The 20,365-nt window shown below is 37.6% G+C and overlaps 4 protein-coding genes across 8 annotated transcripts in view; 1 reads left to right on the top strand and 3 right to left on the bottom strand.

Annotated features, from left to right (window-relative positions):
• LOC139982139 (uncharacterized) overlaps positions 1-20,365 on the bottom strand; it is a 272,671-nt gene that overhangs the window by 250,391 nt on the left and 1,915 nt on the right. The gene's annotated exons all lie outside the window — the stretch shown is intronic.
• Positions 1-20,365, top strand: part of LOC139982126 (uncharacterized) — a 153,372-nt gene that overhangs the window by 74,981 nt on the left and 58,026 nt on the right. For all 5 annotated transcript variants that reach the window (XM_071994705.1, XM_071994706.1, XM_071994707.1 and 2 more), the window contains 6 exons: positions 9,318-9,968; positions 11,501-11,848; positions 12,106-12,201; positions 12,770-12,816; positions 14,665-14,692; positions 15,340-16,823. In XM_071994705.1, coding sequence (XP_071850806.1) covers positions 9,318-9,968; positions 11,501-11,848; positions 12,106-12,201; positions 12,770-12,816; positions 14,665-14,692; positions 15,340-16,823 — 2,654 coding nt within the window. The remainder of the gene's footprint in view (positions 1-9,317; positions 9,969-11,500; positions 11,849-12,105; positions 12,202-12,769; positions 12,817-14,664; positions 14,693-15,339; positions 16,824-20,365) is intronic.
• Positions 1-20,365, bottom strand: part of LOC139982131 (uncharacterized) — a 221,487-nt gene that overhangs the window by 35,545 nt on the left and 165,577 nt on the right. The window lies entirely within an intron of this gene.
• On the bottom strand, positions 105-6,635 carry LOC139982144 (N-lysine methyltransferase KMT5A-B-like). The gene is made up of 5 exons (XM_071994749.1): positions 5,864-6,635; positions 3,090-3,189; positions 2,283-2,442; positions 1,593-1,782; positions 105-506 (listed from the first exon to the last, which is right to left on the bottom strand). The coding sequence occupies exons 2-5, from the start codon at positions 3,187-3,189 to the stop codon at positions 432-434; spliced, it is 525 nt and encodes a 174-aa protein (XP_071850850.1). The 5' UTR covers positions 5,864-6,635; the 3' UTR covers positions 105-431.

Genomic DNA, 20,365 nt, shown 5'->3' on the forward strand with positions numbered 1-20,365 from the left:
AAGGAAGGTGTACTATTGAATTGTGTTTGTGATATTTATCATAGCCCCACAAAAGTATCCATCCTCAAATCATCTGTGTGAAACAATGCAAATCTACAGTTTGCACCACATTTGACTGTATGTATGTCCCGATTCTGACCAACAATTGAATGTACCATGCACTGAATCATGTGTGTGAAAATCATCATAGCTGCCACAGGGTATAGATACTGCTTCAGACTATGCTATTTCTATATTTCTGGTCGATCCTTTGTTTCGCAGCCTCAAAACTGCTTGGTATGGAACGGGTTCAGTAGAATATTTTCACCTGTTATATGAGGGATTTATATTCTGTTATATTTTATATTCTTAGGGTATATAGATTACATCTATTGTGTATTCTAGCTTGTATAGTTTAATACCCATACCTATAATTATTGTCTTAAATTAATTTACCAAAATATTATGGTACATACCATAGTATTCATTTCCTCCTGAGGTACTTCATCATGCTCTTCATTAGTTGTCTGCAAAAAGTACAATCAGTAAATTATTGATCTTGATTGAAATAAATATAATGCTTAGAGATTTAGGACCTGTCTATATTGGGGTGTGTTATTAAAATGATCAAGAATTTCCACACAATTGGCATCCATACAGGAGTGTATTATCAATATAATCACCACTCGGTTCAGGGGACCACCAATTGCCTTCCTTATCTGATGGAACATTTCCCCCGTATTAGGCCATATATGCTAATCAATGGCTGAAGAGGATTAACCTACTGTATAGTCTGACAGTAGCTTGATCTAGGAACCTTGTGATGACAAAGTGGGATACACAGCTTCTGAATGGCACCTCTGCCCTAAATGTCTTGACTGACCAATACACGATAGCGTAATATAGTTAACATGCAGCTACCACAACTGACGTTGTTTAGATACAATTTAAAAAAAAGGTGTACTAGGGCTTATTGAATCATGTTTGTGAAATTTACCATAGCCCCACAAAAGTATCCATGGTCAAATCATCTGTGTGAAACAATGCAAATCTACAGTTTGCACCACATTTGACTGTATGTATGTCCCGATTCTGACCAACAATTGAATGTACCATGCACTGAATCATGTGTGTGAAAATCATCATAGCTGACACAGCGTATAGATACTGCTTCAGACTATACTATTTCTATACCTCTGGTTGATCCTTTGTTTCGCAGCCTCAAAACTGCTTGGTATGGGACGGGTTCAGTAGAATATTTTGACCTGTTATATGAGGGATTCAATATGCCCATTCTGATATATTTTATATGCTAAGGGTATATAGATTACATTGAGATATATTATAGATGTGTATTTTCAATAATTAACCACTGGGTTCCCGGGACCACCAATTGCCTTCCTTATGGAAAATTACTCCCGTATTTGACCATATCTCATTACTTGTCTTTTATTGAATTGGTTAGGGTCGATAAGAAGTGTCATCTCTGGTCAACTAACGCATGCTTCATAAATGCTGGCAATTTCTCAATCAATGTGAATGCGAGTTGAACTTGTAAGACACATAAAAAAGTATTGTTATTTCACAGCATTTTAATTAAATTTTAATGTTACCTTCTTTCTCCAAGGGCAATAACCACCATAGTCATATGTTATCTCCTCCCCTGGTAGTATTTTCTTCTTAGCATATAGACAAAGATGTGGTATTACATCATCTTTTGCAACCTTCATGAAGCAGTTGGCATTCCTTTTGTCATCATTGACAAGTCTTCCTAGGGAGTTGTCCTCCTTTGTAGCATCAACACTGCAAAGATATAAAATAAGACTGTTTTACATTGAATTAACTTGTAAAATCAATCTTGCTCTATAAGCAGTGTATAACTTCAGTAAACAACATCAAAAAAGTTATTCTAAACATTCATGGTGCCACATCCAGCAATGTTTGTTAAACATGGCATAAAATATTTATGCAAGAAGTGGCATCACAAGATTTTTGAAAAACCCCAAAGCTAAGATGGAGAGAGACAAATTACAAGTATACAGTATGAGTTTATATGAGTATAATTATTAGTATCATAAAAGTGATTTGTTATTTCCTGTTTGCAAATACTCAGAAGCATATATTCCATCAAAGATTTTTGCACTTTGGATATAAGTGAGGTATCGATCTCTGTAATATATGTCTAAATATTCTCCCAAAAATTTAGTAGGAAGATAATGATAGTATTTTCAATGTTTTCTGTCTTTGTTGTAACCTGTATTGTCATAAATAGCTGTTAAAATATTGTTTGATTGATAATTTACCAGAGATTTTGTCCATTATGCATGAAGAAATAAAGGTAGGTTATGTCTGCAACTTTTTTCTGACATCTTATTTCAGCATTTTTCCTTGTGGTGAGATCCCCTCTGTATTGTAGGAGAAATTCTCCAGAGGATATTTCCTCTGTTGCAAAGACTCCTCTACCTTACAAAAGAAAATGGTCTTAAAGTCAGCATAGTTTTAGATCACACACAAAGATGTACAGTAACTCAGTATTTTTTTGGGAACACCATAGTTTCTGATGCAGCCAATTACAAATTTAGTATTATTTATCATGGTTAAGTCTGCATTTGCAATTTAAAGACAATTTCACTTAATATTTGCATTGGGTTTGGTGAGCTCTTAATTGCACCGTTAAATTTCGTCAAAAAATACTAATAAAAAGATACTTTCTCTGTGAACTATATTAGGCTGCCAGACTATGCCAGAAAATTTCATCTATAACAGCTAGTGTCTAATTATAAAAAAAAAAAAATTTTCTAAGGGAGGCCCTTAGGTATTTGTTGGGCTGCCAATGCAAATGGTAGGAAATAATTCAAATAAAAACATATGGGCATCAGGCTTCCCAGCCCACCCCCATTTAACCTCACAACTGCTACACTCCTTGCTCTCACTGCAGCCCCTGTTCATAGAACCCTGGATTAGCCCTGGTATGCAAGCTAGTGAATTCAAATTTTTGTTTATGCTAATTTGATGATACTCTAGGTAACATTGAATGCTGACAATTAATGGCAACAACTTTTCCCAAGACTTAGCAAGGAATAACTCATTAAATATTATTTGACGCATACCTTTTTCCTTATTTATCCATTGAACAGATAACCCATTTCTATCTGCCAATTTTTTGTTTAGGTTTGGTGTAGGTTGACGTCTGCACCGTAAGTTATACATCTGCAAAATAAACTGACACAGTTATAGGCTTGAAAAGCAAAGTTTAAGTGAGAAATACATGAATAATATAACTTTCCAAATGTAACTAAATCAGTTTCAAAAATCTACTAAAATTTAACTAAAATCTGTTTACTTGTTATATCTGCTGCTGCCACTTCTATTGTTTAAATTCAAATAATAAATTCTGAATCAAGTTGTGGGGAAGGGGGGGGGGGGTTAGTATATACCCATCTTAATTATGGACCAAACTTTATTTTCAAAGTAAATTACTATGATGGACCATTACAAACTGAAAATACTGACCACCTAATTTCCAGGAGGAAAGGTATCGTGAGACCCCCCCCCCCCCAAGTTTCCCTTATATGGGAGAGGAACCAAAGTGCCAAAACAATGTACTATCATGGACAATTACAAAAATGGAAAAACTTTTCTTTCAGGGTGAGAATGGTCACAAAGGGCTCCTGATTTGGTTGGGGAGGGTGTTGATTTACCCCATCTAATTTATTGACCAAAGTTTGTTAACACAACTTACTATGATGGACCATTACAAAAATGAAAATACTCAATCCTGACCCCACTGTTCATGACTCAACTGTGTATCATGAAGTCACCATATATAGGTTAGTGTTTACTAATATGCAACCCTTATTTCACCACTCCTTGTGTAGTACAGTGCACAATTTACAGAGCTAAGGCAAGACTTTTGGTTCTCAGATTGGTTCATAATCATAGCTCACAGTTTTCTCCCTTAAGTCCTTTAAGTCTACTGGATTTAATTTTAGCTCAGACTGCACATGTCAGAAGGAAGTTTGTCTATGATTTTAGTCAGCAAAATCAATTTCATGATGATATTGTGTATACTGCCTATACTATATGATATTTCTAGCCTACCACACTTTATGTAGTGTTGGTTAGGCTGATACTTTAGTAGTGTGGTATTTAGTGTGGATATATCATGCTAAAGGAACCTCCTTAGAATGTTTATACTATGTAATATGTATAGAATTTCTAAACAATATCAGAAATCCTCAGGCAACATATCCTATACAGTAGGCTTGCTTAGAATTTAGTAGATGTTCAATTAACTCCAAAAATAGGACCTAGGCCTAGCTAGAAGCCATATCACAATATTATTAATATTAGCCTATTTACTTGTCAGTAAAATGGCAATAGGCAGCGCTTAGCTTAAATAATGGGAGTAAATTAAAATATGCAGGCACAGCTAGATAGGCTAGGTGCTCTCTAGTAGGGGTCTGCCCAATATTCATAAGGTCCGCTATTCATAAGAGTCATTGTTCATAAGGTTCGTTATTCATAACATGCATTTTTTCGATAAAAAGTTTGTTGTTCATTATGAAAAGGGATCATAATTCATAAGATCCGGTATTCGTAATGGAAACTTATTCGGTTAACTTATTCCTTATTCATAATAAGACAAAGGGTTCCTTATTCATAATAGAGCAAAGAGTGCGTAATCCATATTAGACAAAAAGGTTCTTTATTCCTAATCATTAAATGGGACAAAGGGTTAATTCGATATTCATACAGTAATGGAGCAAACGTTCCATAATCCATAAAGGGAAAAAGTTTTCTTATTCATAATAGGAGAGAAGTGCGATATTCATACAAGTGTAATTGGCAAGGCCTATTATGAATAACGAACCCTTCTTCCCATTATGGATAACGAACCTATTTGTCTAAATGAATATCGAACCCTTTGTCTTATTATGAATAATGAACCTTTGCTCTATTATGGATTACGAACCCTTTTCACCATTCTGAATATCCAACCCTTTTACCAATTATGAACAACAAACATTTTTCTTTCATTAGGAATAACGAACCATATAAACAATGAACCTTTTTGCTCATTATGAATAGCGAACCTTATGAACAATGAACCTTATGGATATAGAACGTTACCTTATGAATATCCGGCTGTCACCCTCTAGTATACCATTAATTGATACGTCTGGCCTGCATTTGAGCTATAAAACTTGACACAAATCTTCATATCTTGCAACCCTAACTACCGTTAAGTTATTATGTATGATGACATGTCTCTAGGAATACAGCGTAACTTTCAGTGGGCTAAAACAAATCCGAGCAGCATGCATCATAGTGCAGTTTAACTACTTTAACATCAGCTCAGGGCTTGAGCTTTTACATAGGCGTAGTACTATTCGGGTATGATTACGATATGGTACAGAACCTTATCTAACAACTAGCCTTTGTTAAATTGGTGAATGACTTAATGTTATTGACCTAGCCTAGGCTATAGACAGTACATGTGTGGCCTGGAATTTCAAACACAGGCCTTACTAAAAATATATAATTTCACAACAACTGGTATATTTAATTATTCAAATTCCAAATTCAAGCTGCACCAAGTAACAAAAATAAATGAAGCTATTAAATTGTAACCTCCAAGATCTAACCTATATCCTACTACTTATAACATGTAGGCTAGGCCTAGCCTAGGATTGAATCATTAATATATTCTGTGGCAGCCTAGTCTTTAGCCTAGCCTATAGCATACCATGTTATGTGCCTATCTACAACAGTAAAGGGTATATGAAGACTAGCTAGGCCTATAGCCTAGGCTTTTTAATATTCAAATTGATCCTTTATCTTTTTTTATTATGACTTTCCCCTAATTTTTATACATGCTCACCTTTAAAATGTCATTGTTTCTATCTTCTTAAATCCCAGTTGAAAGAACATCTTCAACCCTGCCAACATGTCAGTGATATGTACTGTAGGGTGTTGCTTCTGTATTACTTTGAGGGCGCTATTCTGCAATGTTGAATCAGTTTCTTTACATTGATAAAATGTAAATCCTTGTTCACACTAATTAGACCACTTGTGTGAGTTCTCTGCATACACTTGTGATTCGTAGTCCTCTTGATTCACAAGTGTATGTAAAAAAATTGGGAGAAATTCTGCCCCACATACGTATACAATGTTAGTATGTGTGTGTGTGTGTGTGTGACGCCAAGCTTGAAATTAGGTTTTCTCAGCAATCCCAAAGTGGATTGATCTCATTCTTGGTATATAGGTTACCCATCATGAGTAGACGATCCCTATTTATTTTGGTGCTAATATCTTGAATATTAATGTGTGGGCAGGGCTTAGAGTGATTTTCAACAAATGTCAATATCTTCGCAACCGTAAGTTCAATTTTCATGGAACTTGGTTGGTGGTACTAGAGGAAAGTCCTCTATATGAATATGGTGACAGTTGTCCAATCTCATTATTATTTATGAGGGGCGGGGCTAAGTGTTGTTTTTCTCAAAAAAGCTTGAAATTAGGTTTTCTCAGCAATCCCAAGGTGGATTGATCTCATTCTTGGTACATAGATTACCCATCATGAGTAGACGATCCCTATTTTTTTTGGTGCTAATATCATGACTATTAATGAGTGGGCAGGGCTTAGAGGGATTTTCAACAAAGATCAATATCCTTGCAACTGTAAGTTCAATTTTCATGGAACTTGGTTTGGTGGTACTAGAGGAAAGTCCTCAATGTGAATATGGTGACAGTTTGTCCAATCTCATTTTATTCATGAAGGGGCGGCGGCGCTAAGTGTTGTTTTTCGCAAAAAAAGCTTGAAATTAGGTTTTCTTAGCAATCCCAAGGGGGATTGATGTCATACTTGGTACATAGGTTACCCATCATGAGTAGACGATCCCTGTCCATTTTGGTGCTAATATCATGACTTAATGAGTGGGCAGGGCTTAGAGTGATTTTCAACAAATGTCAATATCCTCGCAACCGTAAGTTCAATTTTCATGGAACTTGGTTTGGTGGTACTAGAGGAAATTAAGTCCTCTTTATGAATATGGTGACAGTTTGTCCAATATCATTATTATTAGTGAGGGGCGGGGCTAAGTGTTGTTTTTCGCCAAAAAGCTTGAAATTAGGTTTTCTCAGCAATCCCGAGGGGATTGATGTCATACTTGGTACATAGGTTACCCATCATGAGTAGATGATCCCTGTTAATTTTGGTGCCAATATCATGAACATTTATGAGTGGGCGGAGCTTCGAGCGAATTCCTCAAAATGTCAATATCACAGCAACTGTAAGTTTGATTTTCATCAAAACTTGGTTTGGTGGTACAGGAGTAAAGTCCTCTATGGCTGTGGTGACAGTTTGTCCAATCTCATTATTATTAGTGAGGGGTGGGGCTAAAGCTAAGTGTTTTTTTGTGCAAAACTTGCTTGTAATGCCCAAAACTCAGAAGTGTCAAAGTAGGTTGATGTCATATTTGGCACAGAGGTTACCCATAGTGAGTACAGTAGATGTACCCTTTTGATTTTGGTGATGTCTTGAATACTAATGAGTACATGGGGCTTAGACTGATGTCAATATCTCTGTAACCGTAGGTTCGATTTTAATGAAACTTGGTTTTGTGGTACTAGAGTAAAATTCTCTTTATGGATGTGGTGACAGTTTTTCCCAATCTCATTTTATTCATGAGGGGCGGGGCTAAGTTGTTTTTCGCAAAAAAATAGATATGAATCTATTGATTTTAGTGATGATATCATGAACATTAATGAGTAGGCGGGGCTTAGAGTGATTTTCAACAAAGGTCAATATCTCTGCAATCGTAAGTTTGATTTTCGTGAAACTTGGTTTGGTGGTACTAGAGTAATGTCCTCTATATGGATATGGTGACCTTTTTTGCAATCTCATTAGAAAAAAGACTACTGCATGCAAAGAGTGCGAACTTCATGTTTGTCCTTATTTCGTATATAACAGAAATTTGAATTCTGTTGGGGCGGCTGAAACCAGCAGAATAATGTCACATTTATCTTCATGAGATCATAATGGTCACATTGATGATCAAAAGTACACAATAATATATTTTTTGCTCTCCAATGAAGTCATATTTTTTCCCGACTTTATGTTTGTCCTTATTTCGCATATAAGAGAAATTTGAATTACGTTGGGGCGGTTGAAACCAGCAGAATAATGTCACATATTTATCTTCATGAGATCATAATGGTCACATTGATGATCAAAAGTACACAATAATATATTTTTGGCTCTCCTATGAGGTCATAATTTTTCCTGACAGGGTTGGCTGTAGCCCCTCCCCTGTTTCCCCTCTGGTGCCACCACTTGCCTATATGGCAAGTTAATGGGGTGTTAACAGATTGTGGGTCCAACATTATCTAGGGCCCATTTTGGCTTCTATGAAAACCTACAAAATGCTTCTTGTCATACAGTTAATAATGGATGATTCTGAAAGTTGGCCATAGTGTTGATTGACCAGAGGGCCCTATGGGGAGTTCACAGATCTTTGGTGTAAGGTCATCTAGGGCCCAAAATGGACACTTTTGAGGATCAACTTGAAAATGCTTCTTGTCCTCAGTACATTTACTATTATGAATGATTATGAAAGTCCGTCATAATGTTTGTTGATCAGTGTTTCATATGAGGTCTTCACAGATATGGGGTCCAAAGTTATCTGGCCCATTTGGTCCCTCTTATGAAAACCTACAAAAACGCTTCTTGTCATACAGTTTATAATAGGTGATTATGAAAGTATGTTTGTTGACCAGTGGGTGTTATGGGGTCTTCACACATTTTGGGTCCAGGGTGATTTCGGCCTGTTTGGGCTCTCTAATGGAAAATTATAAAATGCTTTTTATAATGCAGTTAATAATGAATGATTACAAAAGTTGGTCATAATATTTGCCGACCAGTCTGGGATGAGCTACTGCACCATTGGTGCTCTTGTTTTCAATTAGTAAAGAGTAGCTGCAACAGAGTGTTTTTCGAGACCAGTTGGCCCATAGTTCAAGATCAATTGGTAATGTGTGTGCATATAAAGCAGGTCTGCTGATAGCAAGGAACAACATTTGTGTTATTTCTACATTAATATTCATAAAAGGTCGGAACCAAGTGTACACAATGAACCTACAGTAATATTTTGATGCCAAGGAATCTCAAAACCTCTTGGTTTTCTTGTTATTTAGTAAAAATAAGTTTCTATTTTGTCTGTATTGATGTTAAGCGGCCTTTAACATAAGTTGATTAGTTGGATGCATGAATGGATGTACAAATTCATATTCGTTCACTATTCACTACATGCTAATTTACATTTCCTTACATTCAACAGTGAAGCCGCAACTTGAATATCCTGTGATTGAAGGGTGTCAAGATAAAAGTAAACTATGCTACATGCTATACAAAAACCCTCTGGAATTGAGCTGCTCTGTTGAAAATGTCCGACCTAGTATTTCTTTCATTTGGAATCAGCGAAACTCTCAGCGTGATAAACTTTTGGAGTCGAACATGACAATAATTAAAAACAGTGAAGTAACATTCAATACTCGTTCGACTGTTAAACTACATAACAACTCCCCATTATTGTCAGTATTGGTATGTAGCGTAAACGAGAACACTTGGATCTTGGAGGAGAATGAGACGTTGGTTATCTTAGAGAATGGAAGCGAAGACATATCACACAGTCCTATTAGACATCTTGTTGAGCTTCATACTACTATGACTCTACCCTGTAATGACTTTAACGAAAGGATTCTAGTTTGGAAGAGATCCACTGATAGACCTGAAACCCCAGAAGTCATTCTAATTAGAGTGCAAACCTGGAAAGAGGATTTTAATGAAACATACAACAAGGATTTCAGATTGAAACCTGATGGGTCACTGATGTTGCCACAGACTGAATTGTATCACCAGGGCATTTATACTTGTGTCGCCAGCGATTATGACATGGATCATATACAAACAATCGATGTTGTTATTTTCAGTAAGTACTTTGATGTACATAAATGTTATAAAATCCGCATCTAATAACCTACAGTATACTTCGTAAAGGGCAGGCGCAAACATATTTCATTACAGAACAAACCCCAAGTACACACCATTACAACCTATGCAAAACATAAAAAAAAAGTACATTTTTAATTGAACATCTTTTTTCCCCTTTCAAAAACCACAACTTCTTCTGAAAAGAACCAAAATCTCTTCCAATCCTACCGATGATTGAATTTATTTGAAAACAATTAGATCACAACAATCAAGCACAAGGCACAGGGTTAACAACATTTAATTGTCAATATTTTCAAGATAAAAACAGTCAATGATGCTTGTCCAAATTTTCAGTGATCTGATTGGCTAATAGTCCATTACACATTGTCTGTAGATATACTTGCATCTGTAGCGCTCAGTGAACACAAAAGTATGCAACCAATTGTAACACTACTTTCCCCTCAGTGAGATAGCTAAGTTTGTTGTATAGGCTATCATATGTGCGCTCATGTTACTTAGATGCGCTTGAATTGTTTCTGAGACTATCACCTATATTTGAATCATGGTTTGATCAGAAAATGTTGTGAGTTGAGACAGTCAATGAGTTCTCTGATACTGAAAAGGATTTTCCATCTCACAGTATGTTTGTTCTCTCCGTATTGAGAGTTGCTAATGTAAAATGTGCATTCACACCGCAGTAGTTCCTTTCTTGGAAACTTTTTCGCGGTCCTTTTGACCACGTGGTTCGATCAATATTTTCTGTGTGCAATGTTCGTGTGTAAACTACTTTACTTCAGCCATTGTCAAAAGTAGCCATTGAAGTTTGATTTTTTTGATGACATTGCATAAAAAGTTGTTTTCATAGGCCTACAGTAATTTTCGTGGAGCTGGTTGTTTGCAAACACTGCAAAGAGTGCAGGGTTAATGTTTGGTCAGGTTTTGAGGATTTTAGTTGAAACTCCCAAGTTCGAACCGGCCTATCTACCTGTGATATGCAGTAGTGAACTGTGAGGAATTTAGTGAGAGATATGCACACTGTAGGTATGAGGATTTTGAAGAGTTGGAATTGCTGCAAGGTCGAAGTTGGAGCTACTATGGAGTTGGCGAGTAGGGAAGTACAAGGGCAGGTGAAAGCGGAGCTAGGCGGTGAAAATTGGTTGAAAGGGCAGGGCGGGCAAAAAGAGTTGCTGGGCAGGCGTAAAAGAATGGCAGGGTGTGCCGCCCCTGTAAAACAGTGAAGCTAGGGCTCTTTATAATGTGTAGGACATTCACACAGTAAAGGCAGTGATACTATCACAACCACACTAGTTAGTAAAGTAGGTCATACAATAAACGCAATTGTTGTTCCATCGGGATGCAAGCTTTTTTAACGGGACGCAAATTTTTTTCTCTAGTATAATACATGTTTTCTCTAGATTACAGACTTCTTTACATGTTAGGTTCGTATTGACTAATATACAACATATTTAAGTAATTAACCAGTCATTGCCAAAAAAAACCCCCACAATGTTCTCCTTTTTTCTTGAATAGCCTATCCGCGCCCGTCGTACATAATTGTAGAAGGATGTTACCATACACAGTATTGTGTACTTGACGTCGCAAGAGAAGGAAACGTGACGTGTTCAGTTCGTGGAATACGACCAAAAGTCGAACTCCAGTGGAGGACTTATGGAAACTATCCTGCTTTATCTCTAACAGAGCTGGAAAGGACATCAACAGAAAAGGGAGGAATCTTTGACATTTCTCTTACAACAAACTTCAAAATTTTATCAGCGCCTGAAAGAGGGATCACATTAGAGTGTGTTATAGTAGGACAGAATTCAGATGTGTTCAAGTCCTCTATAAAAGCAGCAAGAATAGACCTTAAAGTGACATATGGTAGGTGTTTGTTTGCTATCGATGCTTTGTTCTCAGATTAAGACTAAATTATTTACGATATGATTATATTTAAAAAATATAGTCAAAATCTATCTGAAATTGGTGCCTTATTTTCATTTCCTCTTGTAAAGTGCAGTTGATTTTATTGAATAATTGTTCTGTCTTCATGATTATGTTAACCCTTTCAGATCCTCACTTGATATTTTCAAATGCTTAATTTCAAATTGCAATTTAACATGCGTTATTCCTATTTACAGACAACAAGGGGACTTTGGGTTCATGGACAGTTGCTGTGGTTACAACCATAATTGTAGTACTTCTAATTCTGGTGGTTTTGGTCGTCTGTCTGAAAGGTACCATGGTGCATAGCACAATTCCTTTGCAATAAAGCAAAGTTTGTTAGCTGTATTCTTGTATTCTATTTGTATTCATTGCATCTACATTATCCTTATTGACTATTACAGAAAAGTATAGTAACTATTTGTTTTATCTAAATTTTTTAATTTTTTATTTTGATTCATGATGGCGTATGCGTGTATGTGCGCATTTGTGAAGCCCAAACATAATATCTCAAGAAGGGTAGATCGGACCAATTCATATGTATTGTGTAGACGTACCACATTTGGTACAAGAAGCCAATTGTTTTTGGTGAAGGTCAAGGGCTATTTGGGGTCATGAGGAGTCAAAATGTAAAAACCTGGTACACACAATATTTCAAGAAAGGAAGGTCGCACCAACTCCATATTTGGTGTGTATGAATTCACATTGAGACCAAGAATCCTTTCGTTTTGGTGGTGGTCAAAAGTCATTTGAGATCACCAGGGGTCAAATTGGGAAAACCTTATACACACAATATCTCAAGAAGGGAAGCATCTTTGCATACTGGTTATTAAATTAACCTTACATAAATTATTCCTGCAGTGTTAAACTATCGAAGGAGTCAGAGGAAAATTGTGGAAGACGAAGAGGTAAGACAGTTATATCTGAAATTATAAAGACAATCAGGGGAAACAAAATATATAAAGCTGTTAAACAAACTGTAAGGCTAATTCAGTCTAAGATTCCAGGGGGCGCTTAAATATTCCCTACTGAGGACTGGTGGTGGTATGGAAACAAATGCGGCTTGGATGGTTGTATGTTAGTAACGATGAGCCTTAAATCTCGCTATTACATGCAAAGAATATAACACATAGATAAACTAGTGAAGAAATGCACGCTGAGATTTCGTAATCTGTTAGTACAATCAGCCAAGGTACAGACCATAAAGAAAATAGTTAGAACATGTCACTTGTCTGATGATCACCACACAGGTGGGAAACTCAGAGATTAAACATGCTGTAGGTTAAGTAATACACGCAATTGTCATGAAATCCTTTCCTTACCAGTTTTGTGTTGAGAATATTAATCATGTACATTACGATCTTCCTTGCCTTAAAGAAAATACCACTCATCCTCTTTTCTTTGACTAAAAATGGGGAAGATTAAAAATCTACCTGAGTTGTTAATGCTAGCCATACTGAACGATCCTCTGCACAAATTCATGATTTAACACACAGTGTATTGTTTCAGTGGTCAAGCCAAACTTGTCTTCACACACAGGAAAGTAGTGCTGGCCGTTGTGTTTACTTGTGTTTATAATCATACAGGTGACTGGTCAACTAAATAGGAACACTCAAGGATGAATCCCAAGGAAAGTATTAAGGTAGTTTTTGCCATCAAGTAACAAATTGTTAATGCTTGATTGAATTTGATGAGGACAGTTTTTGGTTTCAATGATAATCGTAACCTTTGCATTCATGATGGCGTGCGTGTGGGTGCAGTTGTAACGCCCAGCTTGTAAACACGATATCGCAAGAAGGGAATGTCAGACCAATTTCATATTTACGTGTAGATGTAGCACATTTAGTACAAGAAGCCTATCGTTTTTTGTGGAGGTCAAAGGTCATTGGGGTCACCAGGGGTGAAATTTTGAAAACCTTATAAACACGATATCTCAAGAATGGAAGTTAGGGCCAACTCCATACTTGTTTTTGTGGAGGTGAAAGGTCAATGGGTTCACCAGGGGTCAAATTGTACAAACCTTGTAAACACGATATCTCAAGAAGGGAAGCTTGGGAGTACCTCATATTTAGTGTGTAGAAGTACCACATTGTGTTACAGAAGCCTATTGTTTTTGGTCGAGGTGAAAGGTCAATGGGTTCACCAGGGGTCAAATTGTACAAACCTTGTAAACACGATATCTCAAGAAGGGAAGCTTGGGAGTACCTCATATTTAGTGTGTAGAAGTACCACATTGTGTTACAGAAGCCTATTGTTTTTGGTCGAAGTGGAAGGTCATTTGGGATCACCAGGGGTCAAATTGTGAGAACCCTGTAAACACGACATCTCAAGATGGGAAGCATGGACAGACCTCATATTTAGTGTGTAGAAAGTACCACATTGAGTACAAACTGTCTATCATTTTTGGTGGAGGTCAAAGGTCATTTGGGGTCACCGTGGGTCAAATTGTGAAAACCTTGTTAACACGCTTTCTCAGAAGGGAATTATGGGCAGACCCCATATTTGGTGTGTAGGAGAACCACATTGTGTTAAAGAAGCTTATTCTTTTTGTGGAGGTAAAATGTCATTCGGCGTCATCAGAGAGCAAATCGTGATATCCTTGTAGATACGTACACCCTCAATATACAGATTGATGAAGAAAAATTGCTCATGATACATCATTGAAACCACAATGTATTTATTTGCAAATAGTGACTACAAATTGATAGTTTTATTGATAATATGTTTGAAAGTATCATTCCCTCTCTCTTGTTTAGATGTTGCCCATGACTGACCAGACACCTGGTAAGTCCAATGTACAAGTTATTGCAAGCTGAGCGTTGTGAAAGCTGCAACAATAACTTAAATTGCTTTAAGATACTGTTAAATACCACGCATAAATTTAAATAAATTTCAACATACATATCCTCTACAAATGATAATTTAAACACTGTAATTGATTCCAGTGACTGTTTTGCTGTCATATCAAATTCATGTTACAGTTAACTTTACCAAATGGTGATTAATTAATGACATAATCATTTCACGGGTCCTTTTGTATTGCAATATTTATGGTTTATGTAAATAAGATATGAACATTCTGATTACATCAGAATGCGCCCCACTTCAGATACAATTATGACTCATTGATGACTCCTGAATGGTCTGGGCCAAGATTTTTTTTTACACATCTTTGCCAAATATTGGAATCGATTGTCTCTTTGCAATTAACGCAGCTGTTCAAATAAACATTTAGTTTGAGAACGAATCTAAAGTTAAGCAATTAAATTAACATATCAAGACATTGTTTTCTACAGTAAATTTGGTTGAGCAGCCACCAATAATGACATTCCAATTAAAAAAAAAACTTTCTTCAGAACATTTTAATTATTGACTTTGTTCATGAAATAAAATAAAATTGTTATGAATCACACTTTTCTGGTTTCTTACAGAGGAGGAAAAATTCATCAAGGAATTAAAGGCAAAGTATCAGATACTTTATCACTCCGTACAACCGTTGCCTTACATCAGAGACAGCATGTATTGTGTTGATAATGTATATGTTGATAGCGGCATTGAACGGTTAGTTGAACAAGCACATGGAAAGAAAATTTGGAAACTTTTAGAGTCACATCATGAGCTACTAAAGAAACCTGAGAATTGTGGTAGGCAAATAATAGAGGGCGACCCCGGATATGGAAAATCAACACTGACACTACAGCTTGCATACGATTGGTGCCAAAGAGTTCCAAAATCCCCTTTAAGTAACGTACCGATACTTATTTACCTGAGGCTAAGACAACTGAGAGGGGTGAAGTCAATATACCAAGCAATACAGCGTTTTATATTACCCAGAGACTCAGATCTGAATGAGGATATTGTGGAATCAATCATAAAGAATTGTTCAGGTGCATTGGTTATTTTGGATGGATTTGACGAATACCCTGATAAAGACGATCCAGAGACTGATATCTCTCTCATCCTTCGGAGAGAAATGTTGCAGGAAATAGACGTCATTCTGACTACCAGGCCTTTCTACTTGCCGAAAGAATTTGCACCGCATACTGATCGAATACGTTTAACAGGTTTCAACGAGGACATCCGAGATCAATATATTCGAAAAGCAGTTGTACAGGGTGACGAACAAGCTGCCAGGGAAATAATACTTAAACTCCAACGAAACCCTCTACTCGGTGACTTGTGTCAAGTTCCTTTGTTGTTTGTTTTGTTTGCTCACATGAGCCACGAGAACAAAGACTTGAAGACATTCAAATCCGTTACTAGTTTCTTTTGTAATGTGATAGCTTGCTTCCATAGTCATTTGATGAACAAAACAAATGAAAACGTTACTTTTGACTTAAAACATGATGAGTTGAACAAGGTTGCTTTTGAGGCATTGAGCGGTAGAAACCAACTGATTGTGTGGGATAGTACTTCCCTGAGAAAACGACTTGGGGATGACTTTTATGAGCAGTACCTTAAAACTGGAATATTTTTCGAAGAAGAAGTTCCGACTGGTGATCAATTTCTCTATAAAAATGAAGTCAGATTCTACCACAAATTGTTCTGTGAATGGTATGCTGCCCACTACATTGCTGATTATCTATCTCAAGAATCTTCAACCTCTGACACAACAGAGAGTCAGAGTGTAGCTGAACTTCTTCGTTGTTTGGATCCCTTTGAACTTCACTATGTTTACAGATTTGCCTGTGGTCTTAATAAGACTGCTTCAGGTAAAATTGTAAATTATCTGCAAGACAACCTTAAACATGAAAAGTTTGCTATGATGTGTATGCTGGAACAAGACTATAAAAATGAGAAGATTGTTGATGCAATCACAAAGTTGGCCTCTAAAGTGGTCCACGTACATAACGATGACAGTCAACTACTTCAGAGATCAACTTTACAAGTTTTGGAATTCGCAAGTGCAAAACAGGTGAAGTCATTTTCTTTCATTGCAATCAAGAAACATTTCCTCAGGTTTGTGGTCATGTGGTCACGGTCTTTGACTGATATTGTACAATAGAATTATAATCAGTGTGTCCTTATACCTACAAAAAACAGTGCTATTCTGGCCTCCGCCGGAATTGGAACCCGGGCCCTCTCATGTGTTGAAGTGCTTGGTTTATTTTCCTGCTAAGTCGTTTTTTGATATTTCCAGTTTGCGCTGTATTTCTTGAAAGTTATATAATAACAATCGATTCTGAGGTCAGATTCCCACTACATATATATTCAGAGGTTGAATCCCAAAATCATGACCATAGGAACGTAAACAATTTCAAATGCTAACAACACTTAGTGTCGTTGTCTTAACCAATAGTGTCATTTTTGGTTTCGATGATAATCGTTACCTTTGTAATCATGCGTGTGTGTGTGTGCGTTTGTGACGCCCAGCTTGTAAACACGATATCTCAAGAAGGGAAGCTTGGACAGTTCTCATATTTGGTATATTGGAGTACCTTATTGAGTACAAGAAGCCTATTGTTTTTGGTGTAGGTCAGAGGTCATTTAAGGTCACCAGGGGTCAAATAGTGAAAAGCTTGTAAACATGATATCTCAACGAACAAAGCTTGGACTGATCTCATATTTTGTTTGTAGAAGTACCACATTTAGTACATGAAGCCTATTGTTTTTGGTGTAGGTCAAAGGTCACTTGGAGTCACCAGGGGTCAAATAGTGAAAAGCTTGTAAACATGATATCCCAAGAAGCAAAGCTTGGATTGATTTCATTTTTGGTATGTAGGTTGACCATATTAAGTACAATAAGCCTATCATTTTGGTGGATGTCGAAGGTCATTTAGGGTCACCAGGGGTCAACTTGTAAAAACCTTTTCATAATATACGGTATCTCCCATCGTCCAGCCTATAAGTAGATGACATGGGCGATTCGCCTCATAAGAATAGGAGAGCCTATTGACAATTGAAAATGATCTTAAGGGCATCCGTAGATTTGAATCTGAACTCGCGACAATATCCCCATTGACTTAAGTGTGTCGCTAGAAGTCCTGAATTGCTATGTACATAGCTACATACATGTGTGTGTGTAACAGTGTCCTCCAAGGCTTGCTTGCAGACCATAGATATATAAAAGTGCTAGAGCTACTGCAACACTTGTCACTCATCCGTATGGATATTTTGCTAAAGAGTTGATGTGATTTCGATGGAATAGTGCACTTGAATGGCGAAGCATGCCTTCTCTAGAAAATATTTGTAGATCATTGGTAGTTCTGGTTGGATGTAAGTTGCACAGGTACCACGAATTTCAAAACATTCCTTGGCCAGCTGCCAAGGAGAAACTAGGTCAAGCACCTGTGAACTTGAGATTTGCTTTCACTCCATGGAGTTGGCTGTAATGTTGGCCTAGTTTTTCTCAATAACTTGTGAAACTACCATTGACAGGGTCCGACAAGGTTGATATTTTGGGACTAGTTGTGAATGGGGTAAGGGATTGTTTCAAAACATAACATTCATGTGATCAAATGTCAACAAAGATTGTCAACTTAAGATTGTGGATGGCTGTCTGTATAGGGTGATATCAAGTGGGCCCCAGCTAGAGTCCTTGAGACAATTTGTTGTACCCAAGGGCATGAGGAGAGATATTCTTCAAAACTTGCATGACCAAGCCGGTCACTTTGGGATAGCTCGGACCCTTGCAATGATAAAACAGAGATTTTACTGGCCCAACCTAGAGCGTGATGTGAAGCAACACTGTGAGAATTGTACCCGTTGCAGTTTGGCGAAACCACCCACCAACAATGTCAGAGCCCCACTAAAGAGTATCCGAACCTCCGCCCCTCTCGAGCTTGTTGCAGTAGATTTTCTAAAGCTGGATCGATCATCTGATGGTTATGAAAATGTCCTGGTGATAACGGACCACTTCTCAAAATTTTCCCAAGCTATACCAACCAGAGACCAAACTGCGGTCACCACTGCAAGGGCCCTATGGCAACACTTTTTCATAAGGTACGGATGTCCTGCCCGAATACTATCAGATCAGGGAGCCAACTTTGAATCCGGTCTCATCTCTGAGCTTTGTCAGTTGTATAATGTACAAAAGAGCAGAACCACGCCCTACCATCCACAAGGGAATGGTCAGTGTGAGCGGTTTAACCGTACACTCCTCAACATGATAAGGTCGTTAAGTGACGAGCAAAAGAAATATTGGCCAGCCTTCCTGCCTGAACTAACATACCTGTACAACAACACACCCCATTCCTCCACTGGCTACGCCCCTTTTTATCTGATGTTTGGCCGCCATGGCAGACTGCCAATTGATTTAATAGTAAAAACAGATGACCATCAGGAGACAGAAATTTCTACAGACTGGGTACAGAACCACTGGCAAAGACTGCACCAGGCACATAGGCAAGCAGAGGCAGAGTGTCAACGAGCTGCTGACAAGCAAAAGAAATATTATGACCGTAAGGCGAGAACGATGCCCCTGTCCAGAGGAGAAAGAGTTCTCATTAAGAAGAGGAACAGAAGAGGTCTTCGTAAGACTGATGACTTCTGGCAAGCAGTACCCCATATAGTAGTTCACCAACCAAACCCAGATATACCAGTTTACAAGGTGAGACCAGAACATGGTGATGGTAAAGAGAAGATGCTGCATCGTAATGCCCTGAAACCCTGCATGGTTACTGTTGATTACGACACCTGGGAAGAACCCAACGAACAGTTGGAAGATCACGGAGAAGGAACAAGACAGGCAGCCCTTGGTGTCTACCCGGCTGATGTGACCCCAGTGATCCAGCTTCCAGTAATCCAGTCCAGATCCTCTTCATTACAAACTAACCCACCTGCAGTAGAACAAAGTATGCCAGCTTTGCCAGACGGACCGGATAGAGAACTCGAGAACGGTGCCTCAGAGGAAACAACGTCAGAACCACCAGTAACCTCTCCCTTGTGTTCCCCTGTCCCCCGTATTGCTCCTCAAACAGAGAGACATTCCCCACCTATTTTAAGACGTTCTATAAGAATTCGAGGGATTCCCCCTGAAGAACCCCAGGGCATCCAAATCATTCAGTGCCCTGAGTTACAGCCAGTTGTTATAACTACTGTATGTCATGGTTGGAGGCCGGCCTTGAGACTGCCAGGTCTACAGATTATTTTAAGCATTTACTAAGGTAATCATAAGTTTGAGGAATGTTTATTAGTTTCATTTTCAGTTTATCCACTGGGATAGGTGAAGTGCTAGATGGACTTGATGTCCTATGTACAAGTCTGTTATGTTTTTATTTTTTGCTTTATTTGTCAATAACAAAGTAACTTAGCTATATTCTAAGTACGGACGCACAGTCTATGTATTGGCAATTAGGAAGCTTCAGACAGGAGCAAGGTATCAAGCATATTTCTATTCGTATTTGTATTTTTCGCCTGGACAAGATTTCGAGTTGAAATTCTTTAGATCTGCATTATGTGTTGTATTGCTGTTGTAATTTTAAGGTTTTTATATGTTTCTTTTCTTTTTTTTCTTGC

This window comes from Apostichopus japonicus, chromosome 16 (assembly GCF_037975245.1).
Source record: "Apostichopus japonicus isolate 1M-3 chromosome 16, ASM3797524v1, whole genome shotgun sequence".
Taxonomy (NCBI): Eukaryota; Metazoa; Echinodermata; class Holothuroidea; order Aspidochirotida; family Stichopodidae; genus Apostichopus; species Apostichopus japonicus.